We start from the raw sequence: 16,123 nt of genomic DNA on the forward strand, positions 1-16,123 counted from the left end.
TGCAGAGGTCCAATAACATGCATATTATCTGACATTCTGTGGATTCTGTACATGTGAATGTACCTATGTCGTCTATACACTGCATCTCTGATCATTAGCACAAGCTAAAGATTAATTAAAATTTAAGTAGTAAAAGTCCTAGATCAAGTAAAAGACTGTCAACATGACAGAATACATTTCTCTGAAATATATGACCTTCAAAAATAGTAGATTGCAGAAGGAAAGAGCAATTCAGTGATCATTGTGTGTGTTATGTTTATGAAAAAAAAAAACAGCAGGTGCAAGAAAAACAGCACCACCCTTGTCCTCAGACTGTATGAGGTATGGCAGCTCAGTTCAATTGAAATGGAACTAAGCACAGGTGTGGTGCTGCTTCTGTATTTATAAAAAAGAAAAGTTGTAAGAAAGTAGACATACGTACTGTATACAGTTAGGGCCAGAAATATTTGGACAGTGACACAATTTTGGCGAGTTGGGCTCTGCATGCCACTGCATTGGATTTGAAATGAAACCTCTACAACAGAATTCAAGCGCAGATTGTAACGTTTAATTTGAAGGGTTGAACAAAAATATCTGATAGAAAATGTAGGAATTGTACACATTTCTTTACAAACACTACACATTTTAGGAGCTCAAAAGTAATTGGACAAATAAACATAACCCAAACAAAATATTTTTTTTTTCAATATTTTGTTGCGAATCCTTTGGAGGCAATCACTGCCTTAAGTCTGGAACCCATGGACATCACCAAACGCTGTGTTTCCTCCTTCTTAATGCTTTGCCAGGCCTTTACAGCCGCAGCCTTCAGGTCTTGCTTGTTTGTTTGTCTTTCCGTCTTAAGTCTGGATTTGAGCAAGTGAAATGCATGCTCAATTGGGTTAAGATCTGGTGATTGACTTGGCCATTGCAGAATGTTCCACTTTTTTGCACTCATGAACTCCTGGGTAGCTTTGGCTGTATGCTTGGGGTCATTGTCCATCTGTACTATGAAGCGCCGTCCGATCAACTTTGCAGCATTTGGCTGAATCTGGGCTGGAAGTATATCCCGGTACACTTCAGAATTCATCCGGCTACTCTTGTCTGCTGTTATGTCATCAATAAACACAAGTGACCCAGTGCCATTGAAAGCCATGCATGCCCATGCCATCACGTTGCCTCCACCATGTTTTACAGAGGATGTGGTGTGCCTTGGATCATGTACCGTTTCCTTTCTTCTCCAAACTTTTTTCTTCCCATCATTCTGGTACAGGTTGATCTTTGTCTCATCTGTCCATAGAATACTTTTCCAGAACTGAGCTGGCTTCTTGAGGTGTTTTTCGGCAAATTTAACTCCGGCCTGTCTATGTTTGGAATTGATGAATGGTTTGCATCTAGATGTGAACCCTTTGTATTTACTTTCATGGAGTCTTCTCTTTACTGTTGACCTAGAGACAGATACACATACTTCCCTGAGAGTGTTCTGGACTTCAGTTGATGTTGTGAACGGGTTCTTCTTCACCAAAGAAAGTATGCGGCGATCATCCACCACTGTTGTCTTCCGTGGACGCCCAGGCCTTTTTGAGTTTCCAAGCTCACCAGTCAATTCCTTTTTTCTCAGAATGTACCCGACTGTTGATTTTGCTACTCCAAGCATGTCTGCTATCTCTCTGATGGATTTTTTCTTTTTTTTCAGCCTCAGGATGTTCTGCTTCACCTCAATTGAGAGTTCCTTTGACCGCATGTTGTCTGGTCACAGCAACAGCTTCCAAATGCAAAACCACACACCTGGAATCAACCCCAGACCTTTTAACTACTTCATTGATTACAGGTTAACGAGGGAGACGCCTTCAGAGTTAATTGCAGCCCTTGGAGTCCATTGTCCAATTACTTTTGGTCCCTTGAAAAAGAGGAGGCTATGCATTACAGAGCTATGATTCCTAAACCCTTTCTCCGATTTGGATGTGGAAACTCTCATATTGAAGCTGGGAGTGTGCACTTTCAGCCCATATTATATATATAATTGTATTTCTGAACATGTTTATGTAAGCAGCTAAAATAACAAAACTTGTGTCACTGTCCAAATATTTCTGGCCCTAACTGTAGATCTATGAGATCAGTGCTCGATTACAATGGGCTGCTTGAGCCCATAGCAATCATGTGCAGAGTCAGAATCCACGTCATTGCAGCTCTGAGTCCTGGGCCCGGCAGGTAGCACAGACCACCATTCTGGATCGCAGGGTGAAATCCGCCCACTATACCACCAAGAATGCGCTTTTCGTAGCATTTAAATGCAGCTGTCAGTCCCCAGATGCTGATGACCCTCTCTAAACCCCTCTACCCGCCCCAGGACATACCAGTACATGATGGGGAAGGAAGATGTTAACCCATATGGGAGTTCAGAGTTCTGAACTGCTGTGATCCCGGGTGCTATATGCAGCCCGGGACTGCAGCTATCCGATCGCCGGGGCTGCTAATTAAGTATTTAGATGCAGCGGTCAAAGTTGACAGCTGCATGTAAATACTTATTGTAGCCCTTCCCTAGTGGTCCCATAATGGCTGCCCAAAAACGTCCGTAAACGGCTGTCGAAAGCAATAGGGACAAGATCTCATTGATCCATGCGGTATAACTATGCTGCATAGACCTCAATGACACATCAATGCGGTTATACTAGAAGTCCCCCAGGGGGGCTTTTAGTATAAGTGTAATAAAAAAAAAAAGAAAATGTTAAAATTAATAAATTATCCTCTCTCCTAATAAAAGTTAAAATCACACCCCTTTTCCCATTTTATAAATAAAAATAAACAAACATGTTTTGTATCCCCACGCGCGTTATCACCCAAACTATTAATTTAATTCATTCCTGATCTTGCACGTTAAAAGGCGTAAGCGCCCAAAAAATTCCAAAGTGCAAAATTGCGCATTTTTAGTTGCATCAAATCTAGAAAAATTGTAATAAAAAGCGATCAAAAAGTCACAAACGCAAACAAGGTACTGATAGAAAGTACAGATCATGGCGCAAAAAATGACACCTCAGACAGCCCCATAGACCAGAGGATAAAAGCGCTTTAAGCATGGTAATAGAGCAATTTTAAGGACTTTAAGGTTTTAATTTTTTAAAAGCCATTAAATAAAATAAAAATGTTACATGTTACATTTCGTTGGAATCGTAACAACTTAAGGAACATGTATAACAAGTCAGTTTTCCCCAGGGCGACCGGCTTAAAAACAAAAAAACCCAAATAAAAGAATTGCTATTTTTTTTCAATTTCACCACACAATTTATTTCTGGTTTCAATGCCTATTTTAGGCAAAAATCACATCTGCCATTGCAAAGTACAAATAGTGGCGCAAGAAATAAGGGCACATCTGGGTTTCTAGGCGGAAAAATGCATGCGCTATGCCCTATATACACAAGTATGAAAAAACAAAAGCGTAAAAATGAAAACTGGCTGTGTCCCCTAAGGCAGTGATTTTCAACCAGTGTGCCGTGGCACACTAGTGTGCCGTGACACATGGTCAGGTGTGCCGCGGGGAAAGTTCCCCAAACTATGGTGCCCCTGTGAAACAGGAGAAAACAATGGGGGAGAGAAACCTGGGGATGGGGGAGAAATAGCTGAGAGAAGCAGGGGGGAGAGAAGTTTGGTGGAGAGAAGCAGGGGGAGAGAAGCATGGTGGAGAGAAGCACAGGAGAGAAGCATGGGGGAGAGAAGCACAGGAGAGAAGCATGGGGGAGAGAAGCACAGGAGAGAAGCATGGGGGAGAGAAGCACAGGAGAGAAGCATGGGGGAGAGAAGCACAGGAGAGAAGCATAGGGGAGAGAAGCACAGGAGAGAAGCAGGGGGGAGAAGTATGGTGGAGAGAAGCATGGGGGAGAGAAGCACAGGAGAGAAGCAGGGGGGAGAAGTATGGTGGAGAGAAGCACAGGAGAAAAGCAGGGGGGAGAAGTATGGTGGAGAGAAGCACAGGGCGGAGAAGTATGGTGGAGAGAAGCACAGGGCGGAGAAGAAAACAGGCCCAGGTTTCACACTGAGTGAGTATAAATACATTTAGAATCTATATTATTAACTATATGTATAATATGTACTGTTTTAGTGTCATTTTGTGCCATTTTGGTTGGTGGTGTGCCCCGGGATTTTTTAAGTATAAAAAGTGTGCCGCGGCTCAAAAAAGGTTGAAAATCACTGCCCTAAGGGTTAATAGTTCGGGCAATTATGCACGTGTCTATACAACATATGTTTATGTTGATTATTTGTTTACACTTTTTTGGAAAATGGGGAAAGGGGAGTTTTGTTTATTCAACAAAACTTTATTCTTTTTTGTTTAACATACATTTTTAGTCCCCATAAAAGACTGTTATAAGGAATCCATTGATTCTTTATAATGATCAGTTTTCTTATAAGAAGGCTATGATCAGTGTTATAGGTGATCAACTGATAAATACTGCAGAAGGAAGCCTCTCTCAGTCATTGCATCTCAAAGCCCACACACAAACGTGTGAGGCTTGCGGCCTATACATACAAAGTGGATTGGTCACCGGGGACCATCATCTGACCACCAGGGATCGAATTTAAAGCGACTCTGTACCCACAATCTGACCCCCCCCCCCCCCAAACCGCTTGTACCTTCGGATAGTTGCTTTTAATTCAAGATCTGTCCTGGGGTCTGTTTGGCAGGTGATGCCATCATTGTCCTAAAAAACAACTCTTAAACTTGCAGCCCTGTGCCCAACAGGCGTGGCCTAGATTGCGCTGAATAGGCTGGCACAACCTCTCTGTCCCTCCTCCCCACCCTCATCATTAGAAATGCTCCAGGCAGATTGCCTCCTATTCTCCACCTGTGTCAGCCCGCCACATGGGCTGGATTGATAAGACACCTGTGCAATGTTCAAACAGGAGAAAATGTTTCAGTGGCATTCCTAATGATGAAGAGGGTGGGGAGGAGGGACGGAGGAGTGGTGCAAAGTTAGGGAACAGAGACTCCCGATGGGTACGGGGCTGTAAGTTTAAAAGTTGTTTCTTAGGACAATAACTGCATCACCTGCCAAAGGGACCTCAGGACAGATCTTGGATTAACCTCTTAGGGACCCATGACGTACCGGTAAATCATGGATTACTGTTAAAATGGTGGCCACGGTGCCACGTCCCGATCGCTACGCTTCCTCAGGGGGCGTAGCCACGCGAAACGTGCGTAGGGGTCAAGCACTACCACACTGCCATGGGTCAGTCAAAATGATCGGTTACGATTGTGTTTATAGATAGTGGCCAGAATTATGTTTTAGTCCAATTTTGGGAGGCCTGCTATGATGTATTAGAAACAGTAACACACATATTGACTCCAGATAGTAGGGATTTTTAATTTTTAGATTATGATTAGAAGCAGTCTGTTTGTAGGACGCCATTTTTTCGTAACCTTTTGTAAACCTGTTTTTATGTGATACATGTTGTTTTTAACTTTCATGTGAAAATTAAATTATGAATTTCAGCTGAAAGCCTTGTTTTTGCTTTTCTTGTATACTACCTCTCAGGGAATGTAACAAGGGGTGAAGTGAGCATATGGACCCCACTGGTGACTGGCACAAATGTGGAACCAATGTGGCGTGAAAATGAAATATTACATTTTTTACACAATAATGTTGGTTTAGCCTTAACTTTTTTATTTTCACAAGGGGTTAAAAGAGAAAAAAAAACACAAAATGTTTAGAGCAATTTCCCCCGAGTCCGTAAATACCCCACATGTGAAGATAAAGCGCCATGTGGGCGCAGGGCAAGCCTCCGAAGGGAAGGAGCGCCATTTGGATTTTGGAGGTTGGATTTGGCTGGAATGGATGATGAATGCCATGTCGCATTTACAGAGCCCTCGTGCTGCCAAAACACTGGAAACCCCCCACAAGTGACCCCATTCTGGAAACTACTCCCTTCAAGGAATCTAACAAGGGGTGCAGTGAGGATATGGACCCCTTGATGACGGGCACATTTGTACCGTGAAAGTGAAAAAATGAAAATTTTCCCTTTCACATCACATTGTTCTACATTTGTGCCCGTCATCAGTGAGGTCCATATGCTCACTGCACCCCTTGATAGATTCCTTGAGGGGTGTAGTTTCCAGAATAGGGTCACTTGTGGGGGGTTTCCAGTGTTTTGGCAGCACAAGGGCTCTGTAAATGCGACATGGCCCTTAAAATCCATTCCAGTGAAATTTAGCTTCCAAAAGACAATCGGCGCTCCTTCCCTTTGGAGGCTCGTCCTGCGCCAGCTTGGCACTTTATGTCCACATGTGGGGTATTTCGGTACTCGGGAGAAACTGCGCTACACGCTTTGTTTTTTTTTTTCTTTTATCCCCTTGTGAAAATGAAAAATTAAGGCTAGAACGTTTTAGTGTAAAAAAGTTAATTTTTCCTCTTTTACACCGCATTGTTCTGAAAATCTGTGAAGCACCTGTGGGGTCCAGATGCTCACCGCACCCCTTGTTACATTCCTTGAGGGGTGTAGTTTTCTAAATGGTGTCCCTTTAGGAGTGTTTTTTAGGTTTTGGCACCCCAGAGCCTCTGCCAACCTGAAGTGGTACAGTCAAAAATGACCAAATATAACTGAGGTGTTGAAATTCACTAGGCGCTCCTATATATCTGAGGCTTGTGGTTGCATCAAATAGCGCAATAGGGCCACATATGGGGTATTTCTATAAACTGCAGAAACGGGGCAATCAATATTAGGGTGCATTTCTCTGGTAATAAGTTTATAATTATGAAAAATATTGGATTACAATAAAATCTCTGCACAGAAAATTAAGATTTTCAAATTTCTTACACACTTAGCTTTTATTTCTGCAACTCCCCTAAAGGGTTAAAAAACTTTCTGGATGTGCTTTTGCAGAGTTTGGGGGGGTGCAGTTTCTGAAATGGGGTGCTTTGTGGGGCTTTTTTAACATACAGGCCCCTTAAACCTGAACAGGTCCCTAAAAAAATCTGATTTTGAAATTTTACAGAAAATTTGCTGCTGTTTTACGCTTTCTATTGTCTAAAAAAATGAAAGAGTTTAATAAATGCTGCCAAAATAGACATGTTGCTAATGCTATTTAATATATAATTTATGTGGCATAATCATTTTCTGTATAAGCAGAAAAGCTTCAAAGTTGGAAAAATGCTATTTTTCTAAATTTTTCACGTTATTTTGGATTTTTTCATAAAGATGCGTTATAAGTATCGACTCCAATTTACCAGAAATGTAAAGTACAATATGTCACGAGAAAATCTCAGAATCAGCTGGATAAGTAAAAACATTCCCAAGTTATTAATGAATAAAGTGACACAGGTCATATTCATAAAATTTGCCTCGGTCCTTAAGGCCATTTTCGGCCCGGTCCTTAAGGGGTTAAAAGCAGCTCTCCAAAGGTACAAGTGGTTTGGGGGGGGGGTCCAGAGTCGCTTTAAAGCCCCTTAGAGCCTGATATCAAATTTAAATACAGTTACAGAGGGCCTTCCGGTATAGTGGGAAGTCGGCTCCCAAGCTCCCGTTATACCAGCAGGGCTACACTGTGACATACAGTAACATCTCGGCGCAGCTAAGGGTTAAAGCGGTTGTCCAGTATTTTCTTTTTACAGGGGTAAAAATCAATAAAAACATATACTCACCTGCCCCAATCCATGTCATTGCTGTTCTGACAGCACCCAGTTTCTCACTGCACAGCACTTTCTACTCTTAGGCTGGGTTCACACACAGTATATTTCAGGCAGTATTTGGTCCTTATGTCAGGTCCTCATAGCAACCAAAACCAGGAGTGGATTAAAAACACAGAAAGGATCTGTTCACATAATGTTGTAATTCAGTGGATGGCCGCCATTTAACCCCTTAAGGACAGAGCCTGAAATGGCCTTAAGGACCGGAGCAAATTTTATGAATTTGACCAGTGTCACTTTATTCATTAATAACTTCGGGATGCTTTTACCTATCCGGCTGATTCTGAGATTGTTTTCTCGTGACATATTGTACTTCACATTTCTTGTAAATTGGAGTCGATACTTATAACGAATCTTTATGAAAAAACCCAAAATAGCGTGAAAAATTGTGAAAAAATGCATTTTTCCAACTTTAAAACTTTTCTGCTTATACAGAAAATGGTTATACCACATAAATTATATATTAAATAGCATTAGCAACATGTCTACTTTATGTTGGCGGCATTTATTAAACTATATTTCATTTTTTTTAGACAATAGGAAGCTTAAAACATTAGCAGCAAATTTCCAAATTTTCAGTAAAATTTCAAAATCAGATATTTTTAGGGAACTGTTCAGGTTTAAAGTGTATTTGAGGGGACTGTGTGTTAGAAAGCCTCACGAAGCACCCCATTTCAGAAACTGCACCCCCTAAACTCTGCAAAAGCACATCCAGAAAGTTTTTTAACCCTTTAGGGGAGTCACAGAAATAAAAGCTAAGTGTGTAAGAAATTAGAAAATTTTAATTTTCTGTGCAGAGATTTTATTGTAATCCAATATTTTTCATAATTATAAACCTATTACCAGAGAAATGCACCCCAATATTGATTGCCCCATTTCTGCAGTTTATAGAAATACCCCATATGTGGCCCTATTGCGCTATTTGACGCAACCACAAGCCTCAGATATAAGGGAGCGCCTAGTGAATTTCAATGGCTCCGTTATTTTTGGTCATTTTTGACTGTACCACTTCAGGTTGGCAGAGGCTCTGGGGTGCCAAAACCTAAAAAACACCCCTAAAGGGACACCATTTAGAAAACTACACCCCTCAAGGAATGTAACAAGGGGTGCGGTGAGCATCTGGACCCCACAGGTGCTTCACAGATTTTCCAAACAATATGGCTTGAAAAAAGACTAAAGTATTTTTTACACTAAAATGTTGTTCTAGCCTTCAATTTTTCATTTTCACAAAGGGATAAAAGGAAAAAAAAAACACAAAACATGTAGCACAGTTTCTCCCGAGTACGGAAATACCTCACATGTGGACATAAAGTGCCAAGCGGGCGCAGGACGAGCCTCCAAAGGGAAGGAGCGCCAATTGGCTTTTGGAAGCTGGATTTCACTGGAATGGATTTCAAGGGCCATGTCGCATTTACAGAGCCCTCGTGCTGCCAAGACACTGGAAACCCCCCACAAGTGACCCCATTCTGGAAACTACACCCCTCAAGGAATCTAACAAGGGGTGCAGTGAGCATATGGACCCCACTGGTGACGGGCACAAATGTGGAAAAATGTGACGTGAAAGTGAAAATTTTCATTTTTTCACTTTCATGGCACAAATGTGCCCGTCATCCAGGGGTCCATATCCTCACTGCACCCCTTGTTAGATTCCTTGAGGGGTGTAGTTTCCAGAATGGGGTCACTTGTGGGGGGTTTACAGTGTTTTGGCAGCACAAGGGCTCTGTAAATGCGACATGGCGTTCATCATCCATTCTAGCCAAATCCAACCTCTAAAATCCAAATGGCGCTCCTTCCCTTCGGAGGCTTGCCCTGCACCCACATGGCGCTTTATGTCCACATGTGGGGTATTTACGGACTCGGGGGAAATTGCTCTACACATTTTGTGTGTTTTTTTCTCTTTTAACCCCTTGTGAAAATGATAAATTCAAGGCTAGACCAACATTATAGTGTAAAAAATTTAATATTTCATTTTCACGCCACATTGTTCCACATTTGTGCCCGTCACCAGTGGGGTCCATATGCTGACTACACCCCTTGTTACATTCCTTGAGGGGTGTAGTTTCCATAATAGGGTCACTTGTGGGGGGTTTAACTGTCTTGGCAACACAGGGGCCTTTTGAATGCAACATGGCCCCTCGAAATCCATTCCATCCAAATCCAGCCTTCAAAAACCAAATGGCGCTCCTTCCCTTTGGAGGCTTACCCTGCACCCGCATGGCGCTTTATGTCCACATGTGGGGTATTTCCGTACTCAGGGGAAATTGCTCTACACATTGTGTTTTTTTTTATCTTTTAACCCCTTGTGAAAATGAAAAAATCAAGACAAGATCAATGATTTAGAGTAAAAATTTTACAAAAATTACACTAAATGTTGGTCTAGCCTTGATTTTTTTCCATTTCCACAAGGGGTTAAAAAAGAAAATGAACACAAAACGTGTAGGGTAGTGTCCCCTGAGTACGAAAATACCCCACATGTGGACATAATTTGCCATATGGGCACAGGGCAAGTCACCAAAAGGACAGAGCGCCATTTAGAGGCTGGAATGGGGGATGGAGGCCATGTCGCAATTACAAAGCTCCTGTGCTGCCAGAACAGTAGAAACCCCCGACAAGTGACCCCATTCTGGAAACTACACCCCATAAGGAATCTAACAAGGGGTGCAGTGAGCATATGGACCCCACTAGTGATGGGCACATGTGTAGGACATGTGCCGTGAAAATAAAAAATACCATTTTTTTCATTTTCACGTCCCAAATGTGGCCGTCACCAGGAGGCCATATCCCCACTGCCCCCCTTGTTAGATTCCTTATGGGGTGTAGTTTCCAGAATGGGGTCACTTGTGGGGGGTTTCTACTGTCCTGGCCGCACAGAGGCTTTGTAATTGCATCATGGCCTCCTCTAATGGGAATGGCAGCCATACCTATTTAGCTGGGGAAAAGGGACAATTCTAATTTATTTGGGGGTATTAGGGCAATTATTAGTTTATAAGGTTGGAAATGACAGGTGTCCATCAAACTCAACCTGTGTTGATCCAGAGGAAGGCAAAAACCCCTCGTGAGGCAGACGACAGTAGCCTCATCACAGGGGAAAAATTCCTTCCCGACTCCATAATGGCGATCAGAATAATCCCTGGATCAACGTGACCCCTGAAATAGGAATAAGGGACAGAATTTAGATAATGTAGAACCCCAATGACGTGTGGTACGCCTTGGAGCGATCCAGTATGCAGAGGCCGGGGGGATCAGGACAGGTGTCACACTGGTAAATGGTGTCCTTCCTGATCCCCCTGTTACCCCACACTCTGCACTTCTTCTGGGGTCTCCTGTTCTCCAGTGTGGGGGACGTCACCTGGAAAATGTTGTCCTGGTGCGATACGGGGTCCTTCATATCCAGAAGCGCTGGGTCCGCTCCATGGCTGCTAAATATTAGGGCCCTATTACTGCTTCTGATATGTTCGGATCGTGCCGCAAGCTACAGTAACTCGGGCAGCGAGGGACCGGAAGAGGGGGTGCTGGTATAAAGGTTATCCCCGTACGGGTGGTGGTGACCTTTATCCAGCAGTGGGAAGATCAGTTCCCGGACGATCTCCCCACTAACTCCGAGGATGGGGGGGGGAAGGGGGCATCTGGGGGCTGCATTCGAGTGTCCCTTCCTTCATACACTCTAAGGGTACGTGCACACTGCGGAATCGCGAAGGATAACCCTTTGTGCATTCCGCAGTTGGCACCCGCCGGCGGACTGATGCAGGCGCACGTCTCCGTCCGTGTCGTAGACTCCATTCTATGCACGGGCGGATTCCGCTCTGCGTCCAACGTGTTGATGGAATGACGGATAATGGAATCCGCCCATGCATAGGATAGAGTCTATGACACAGGCGGAGACGCGCCCCTGCATCAGTCCGCCGGCGGGTGCCAGCTGCGGAATGCACGAAGGGTTATCCTTCGCCATTCCGCAGTGTGCACGTACCCTAAATCTGTAAGTGTACCCTGAGGTACTCTCACAGAGTTTGTAGAATTTCACGCCATACCGTCATCTCTTATTGGGACGGTACTGGCGGAAAAGACGTGTCTGGGGGGCAGCGTACGCTACGCTACTCCCAGACACGTCACTGGATGATGAGGAGGATGAGGATGAATGGAGGAAAGAAGGATCCCCCCAATTTATCCTCACTGTCTGTTTCGGTGTCGGAGGCAATAATAATGTATGCGTCCGACACCGAAAACACCCTGGGGGCCATCTTTATATGGGGATTGGTATATGGGGTATGTAGTGGTGTAGTGTAAAACTTTATTCAATGTAGTGTGGTGTAATGTAGTGTTTTTTTACGTGTTTTTTACAGTAAGTATACAAAAAAAACCTACGCCAAAAATGGTGTTGCTGATGAATGCCGCACTTATGTTCGGCACTTATAAGCAGACCGTGGCAGTAGGATATAAAAAAAAAACACCCTACGCCAAAAAGGAGGAGTTGCTGATTAGCAGCGCACTTTCGTGCGATGCTGATCAACACTCAGCGGCGATAGGGTGCGGAAAATAGAAAAAAAAAAAATTGGGAAAAAATTTTTTTTTTTTACTACATTCTGAACATCCCTGTAGTGGCTGATACGTGTATTACACTTATCAGCCGCTAGGGGGCAGCAGAGCGCAAGATCCGAAAATAGACGACGCTGGAGCCGGAAAAATACGAAAATAGACGACGCTGGAGCCGGAAAGAGACGATCGGGACTCACGGAAGAAGCCGAAGATGAAGAGGACGCCGGGAACCCGGAAGACGCCGATCAGGACCCCGGGACAGGTGAGTAATGTACAAATACCTGCTCCGGACCCCTCAGCTACCTAGCTGAGGGGTCCGGAGCAGGTATTTATTACTTGTGGGGACTTTGATCGCCGTGAACGGCCGGCCGGCTGGCCGGCCGTTCACGGCGATCGGGACGGTGGTACCGTGACCACCATTACTTTTTACAGTAATGGCGGTCGGTGCCGTCCTCGGACAGCACCGACCGCCATTTTTTTCCGGGTCATCGGGCCACCGATGGCCCGGAAAGGTTCCGATCGCCGCTATGGGCTTATCAGCCAATAGCGGCGATCGTCGGCATGGGGGGGGTTAACAACCCTCCATGCCGACAGGGAGAGATGGCCTGCTATGTATTATAGCAGGCTATCTCCCCCGATCGGGACCCGGCCGGCCGCGGCGCCCGTTTAAAGGGATGACGTACCGGCACGTCATGGGTCCTTAAGTGACAGTGATCCATGACGTGCCGGTACGTCATGGGTCCTTAAGAGGTTAATGGTAAATAATTGCTGTTATCTTAAAACAACGGTTGTTGTATTGAAATAATGGCAGTTATTTACCGTTATATGGCGGCCATCCACTCAATTTAAACAGTGTGTGAACAGAGCCTTTCTGTGTTTTTAATCCACTCCTGGTTTTGGTTGCTATGAGGACCTGACATGAGGACCAAATACTGCCTGAAATATACTGTGTGTGAACCCAGCCTTAAAGCGTAACTGTCATTTCAGGGTCATTTTTCTGAAAACATTAAATATCAACAGTACAAGCGATTTTAAGAAACTCTGTAATAGGTTTTATAAACCAAAAGAGCTTCCTTCTGTACTGAAAAAGCAATCTCCCAGCCTCCCCCCTCACATCAAATGAAGCAGGATTTCTATCTCCATTATGTGGCTATGGAGAGGGGAGGGGCTGTTAGGAGTGACTGAGCACGGAGGATTTCTGCAAAGCACAACACCCTGCAATCTTCTCTCAGTAAGTTCATAGATAAGCACTGACCTTTCTGACCCCAGAATCCTGCGGTTTAGGTGCCCAGAGAGTCTACAAACAGCTGACCTTTATGTCACCTCTTCCTGCTCCCTCATCTCCCTCGGCCCCTCCCCCCTCCATAAGGATACAATGGAGAGAGCAGAGCCCGTCTTCACTGGCTTCTCTGTAATGAAGACGGTGTTTGCCTGATAATGCACAGATAAGAAGTCAGGGGGGGAGGCTGGGAGATTGCTTCTTGAGTACAGAAAGAGGCTTTTTTTGGCTGATGAAACCTATTACAGAGTTTCTTAAAATCGCTTATACTACTGATTTCTGCAATAAAAAAAAAAAAAAACATGACAGTTACGCTTTAAATTAAGAAAGTACCTGCTTGTCCAATCACTGTCCGTACTATGGCAATAATTGGTTGAGTGGGCACTTTCTTCTTTCAACACAGAGACAGAAAGTGCTGAGTAACAGGAGCAGCTCTGTCAGAGCTGCAGGGTATTAGGGAAAAGTGTGTTTTTTTTTGTTTTTTTTTTTTAAATCCTTGCTTCAGCCCACTGCATTGTAATAAAAAAAAAAAATCCCCAACCCATATGACAGCACCAATTTGGATTATATAATATCAATAAGTTGAATTTTATACTAAAAAAAGTAGCAAGTTTATCTATTTTCCTATAATTTATGTCTCTCTTTATGTGTCTCACAATATGCAGAATGTTGGTGACACGCTTCTCTTATCTTTCACCATGACTGCACCAGCAATATCATACAATGGATATTACACAGTAGCTAGTATGTACTTTTCATTTTTTACATGGTTCTTAAAGTGACATTTTTAAGAAATGCACTATTCTATATGTCATGAATCAGAAAGCAGACACCTGCCATTGCCATTTAGCAACAACCCCCCCCCCCCCCCCCCTTAAATTACATACGGTGCATTTTAAAAAGAAAACAAAAACATTTTAATTTATAATAAAACATTTTTTTCACATGATGCCAAGCCTAATTCTAATTCATCCAAGATCATGACACGGTTAAGACCACAGCCAAGAAAGTAGCCCTTCTAAATTTCTCACGCAATCTAATATTAAAGAAAAAAAATCTGATTGATTTGTAGGTCTGTATTACTCTCCATGTGCCTTGCACTGATCCAATTCTAAACTAAAACCAATGCAATGTCAGGAATTCTGAAAGATATGGAAAGGACATATGCTGTGTTTACACGGAACGATTATTGTTTGAATTTTTTGCGATAACGATTGCATTTGAGGGATAACTGCTCTGTGTAAACACAGCAAACGATTAAGTGACGAGCGAGAAATAGGTCATTTTGATCTTTCAACATGTTCTCAAATCATCGTTCGTTAAAAATTCGCAGAACGCTTCGTGTAAACAGTCTTTCAAAGATTCACTGTGTGTGAGATGCGCTTAAGTGATCTTAAAAACAACCGCGATAGCGATTTTTCTTACGAATTTTCTAACGATTTATTCGTCTAAACGCTGATAGTTATAAAAACCAAATAATTGCTTCAAAATCGTTAAACGATCGATTGGGCGAATTATCGCTTCATGTAAACGCAGCAATAGAGACATCTATACGTTTTAACAGTATCTCTAACAGCATTACTTTCCTAATCGAGACAAACATTAGCTAGCCTGTTATTTGTCATTGTATCCTCAAAGTTGTAAACAGGAAAAAAATGATGCCTGCAGTCTTGTCCGAACAAAGAAAATTCTCAGCAGTTTGGCTGTAACACTCGGAGCACTAAAGAACTGACAGCACAGCGTTTTCAACTCAAGCACAAAAAGATGCAGTGGCAGGTTGTCATGATAATTCTTAATCTCTTATCACCTATCACTTACAAACCCTCCGCTGAACTCTATGCAGCTTGATCACATGTTTAAAGGCTGTATTACAATACATACATATATACAGTAAATCTAAAACCATTAAGAGTCACTGATAACATTTACTAAAAAAAAGAAAAAGGATAATATACATTTGTCTTCACCTGGCTATTTCCAGCAGTGCTGCTTGTGGTGGTGTCTGAAGTCCCTTGTCCATCGAGAGGCTTCTCTGTCTCCCTGCTCCCAGGCTCATGCTTACTCTGAGGCGGCCTCTGTTAATGCAACAGTGAACAGGAGTTACATGGAGATCCACACAACAAAGCAATCTTCACAACTCGCTGAATCTCCAAACTGTCCAGGTACCGGGTCAATGCTTATCATAAATCTCCAGGACTAAGCAGAGTAACATCCTAGAGATGGAAGATTAGCAGTCCAGACTGTGTGCTTAGGCGTGATGCTGCGATAAAAAGGACGTGTGCCGGCTGGGGATTACAGCCCTAGTAGACAAAGGATGTGCTGTGAGACATGAGAAACCATCCTCCACCAGCTGAGCTCTAGCACAAGATATTGAGCCTGCTCTAAGGCACTGTCTTTGCTGCAGCGTCACATGACCTCATGCATCTTTTAAGGCTACAACTGCTCGAAGGCAGCAAAGCTAGTAATTGTCTGCTATATACTCCAGAAGACAGACAAATTACATTACAAAACATGCCCGGGGTAATTGTATTTAAGGACGATTAGTAAATACAATATGACAAGCCATCAGACTGAATGGAGACTACTGTTATTGTCTGATAATATGTCATTATCAGTAGATACATTCAATAACCTATCAATATCCACTGCTGTACATGAT

General features: G+C 43.2%; 1 protein-coding gene across 3 annotated transcripts in view; it reads right to left on the bottom strand.

The window, feature by feature from the left end:
* The window catches only part of APC (APC regulator of WNT signaling pathway), a 140,223-nt gene that overhangs the window by 13,591 nt on the left and 110,509 nt on the right, over positions 1 to 16,123 (bottom strand). For 2 of the 3 annotated variants that reach the window (XM_069962712.1, XM_069962713.1), the window contains one exon: positions 15,420 to 15,539. In XM_069962712.1, the coding sequence (XP_069818813.1) occupies positions 15,420 to 15,539 (120 nt within the window). The remainder of the gene's footprint in view (positions 1 to 15,419; positions 15,540 to 16,123) is intronic. The other variant, XM_069962714.1, reaches the window with a different exon arrangement.

Source organism: Dendropsophus ebraccatus, chromosome 3 (genome assembly GCF_027789765.1).
Source record: "Dendropsophus ebraccatus isolate aDenEbr1 chromosome 3, aDenEbr1.pat, whole genome shotgun sequence".
Classification (NCBI taxonomy): Eukaryota; Metazoa; Chordata; class Amphibia; order Anura; family Hylidae; genus Dendropsophus; species Dendropsophus ebraccatus.